The sequence below is a fragment of the Brassica oleracea genome, chromosome C9 (assembly GCF_000695525.1).
Source record: "Brassica oleracea var. oleracea cultivar TO1000 chromosome C9, BOL, whole genome shotgun sequence".
NCBI classification, from domain to species: domain Eukaryota; kingdom Viridiplantae; phylum Streptophyta; class Magnoliopsida; order Brassicales; family Brassicaceae; genus Brassica; species Brassica oleracea.
This window is the reverse complement of record NC_027756.1, coordinates 15,446,048-15,448,367: the sequence shown is the minus strand read 5'-3', so window position 1 is coordinate 15,448,367 and position 2,320 is coordinate 15,446,048. Positions and strand designations below refer to the sequence as shown.

The 2,320-nt window shown below is 45.6% G+C and overlaps 1 protein-coding gene across 1 annotated transcript; it reads right to left on the bottom strand.

Moving 5' to 3' along the window:
- Window positions 1-362: 362 nt before the first annotated feature.
- Window positions 363-1,697, bottom strand: LOC106314424. Its single transcript, XM_013752294.1, has 4 exons — window positions 1,440-1,697; window positions 1,079-1,364; window positions 774-997; window positions 363-719 (listed from the first exon to the last, which is right to left on the bottom strand). The coding sequence occupies exons 1-4, from the start codon at window positions 1,695-1,697 to the stop codon at window positions 363-365; spliced, it is 1,125 nt and encodes a 374-aa protein (XP_013607748.1).
- Window positions 1,698-2,320: the final 623 nt, after the last annotated feature.

The following is a 2,320-nucleotide window of genomic DNA, read 5'->3' as shown; positions in this document are numbered from 1 at the left end:
CCCCCACACTTAAATCACACAGTCTCTGTGTGAGTAAGGGAGAGATACTCAAAGGAAAGTAATATGCAAAGATAAACTGGTATGTACACGATTAAGGTGGAGGAGTACCTCTGATGGAGTGTTGGAAAGGGCAGTGGTTTCTAGGGAGCAATGTCTGGCCGCTTTACTCCTCAGCCCAAGGGTCTTAAAAACGAAGATCTTACTGATATGTACAGGGATAGTCATGGGACTTCCTCCCAAGTGAGCTTGTTTTAAGTCTCTAGCTTGACTTTCCTTCCTTTGGCTAGTGAGAAGGAGGGTCCTTCCCCCGTTCAAGAGTGATGGTGAGGACGTGGGAGAGAAGCTCTTGAAGCTTGATTGGATCATTCTGGAGCTGAGGAGTGATGATGGCCCTTGCACTTGAGAATGGCTTGACCTTCCCTTGCACTTGATTTTGTACTCAATGGCCTATCCTTAAGCTTCATTGGGTGGAGAGTGAGGGTGTGAGGAGTTTTATCAAGAGGTGGAGGATGAGGTTCTTTCACAATCTTCTTCTTATCATGAGCAGCCTTTGTAGCTCTACTCACCTCCTTCTTTTTAGCACTTTTCCAAGTGCTCATCACACAGCTCTTTAGAGGACTCTCCAGCAAGACCTTCTTTCTCAATACAACCCCTTCAGCCTTGCTCTTCTCAATGGAGGATGCTCCACAAGTAATTGTTCCACAATACTCAGCATTCATCTTTGGGGATTGTAGTGGATAGGAGACAGCTTTGTTCACATTTAGGAGTGTGACCTTCTTGTTGGCAAAGTCTATGCAAGCTCCCACTGTTGTGAGGAATGGAGTGCCAAGGATCAATGGGACTCTCTTCTCAGTTGTCATCTTCAGAACAGTTAGGTCTATAGGAATGGTGCATGCTCCAATCTTCAAAGGGAAATCCTTGATGAGACCAATAGGGGTTGTAGAAGAGAAATCTCCAAACTGTAGGGAAGATGTGTTTGGCTCCATGCTCTTAATCCCTAGACTCTTCATCATCTCCATTGAGATCACATTCACACTTGCACCAGAATCAACAAGAGCATCATCAAAAGTGAGCTTACCAAGGTAGCAAGGCAAGGTGAACATCCCTTGAGACTCAAGCTTAGGGAGGGACTTTGGAGGGATTGGTGGATCAATCTTCAGAATGAAGATGTCCAAAAGCTCGGCCACTTCAGCTTGGTGGTCTAGAATGTCGTTGATGAGCATCATCTGGACATGAGCTTCACGCATACCCGAGATTTCTGGAAGCCTGACCCCAACATCACTAAGATCTTTCCTGAACTTGGAGAGCACCTTCTTCTGAGCTTTGGTGGGAACTCTTTGGTGGGGGGCGGAAGGGAGCTTATCCTGGGGTGATAACTCAACCTCAGTGGCTTCCTCTAGCTTAACCTATTTCAGCTTGTTGTCAGCTCTCTTCTCAACTTGTTTCTCAGCCTTGAGCTCAGCTCTTTGCAGATTCGTTGCTTCAACCTTCCTGGCAGCGTCCTTCACAATCTGTGCTTCAGCTGTGGCCACAACAAATCTCTCAACTTCCCCAAACTCAGTTCCAAATATCAGTCTTTCAATCTCATCCTCCTCTTTCCCATGATCACTCAGCTCAATCTCTGGAGAAGCAATGGAGAAGACAACATTGCAAGACTCCTTGGGGTTCTTCTCTGGTTTCCCTGGTAGAGACCCCATTGGCTACTTGGAGGATGAATGTATAGAAGCAACTTGACTCTCCAAAACCTTGAGATGAGAGGCAAGTTACATGTACTTGTTGTTGAGGTCAGAATAGTTCCCATCAATCTTTGCATGGATGTTCTTGAACTCATAAATCATGGTCTTCTCATTTCTGGCCTGAAATTTCAAGAGTTGCTTGAACATAGAATCCACACTTGAATCTGGAGCTTGAGCTTTAGAAGAGCTTCCTTGAGTCTGAGGAGACTGGTTGGCTTGAGGATAGTTCTGGTTGGCTTGGTAACCTCCTTGCTGATTGTTGTAGTAAGGCCTTTGCTGATAGTTGTTTTGGTACTGAAAATTGGGCTCTTTCATGTACCATGTGACATTAGCATTGATGAAGCACAGCTCCTTTTGGCCTTCTAAACCATCAACCTCATTGACCTTAGGAGGAACCTCTTGACTAGGACCACCCACAAAGTTCATCTGCTCTTGTTTAGCTTGGTTGGAAAGAAGCAAATCCATCTTCTCTTGCAAGGACTTGATCTCTTTCTCTGTCTGCTGATCATCACTTCTGTTGACCCTATCATGCTCCTCACTGTAGACCGAGTCACTCTTGGCCATGTTCTCTACCAGTTCCTCTG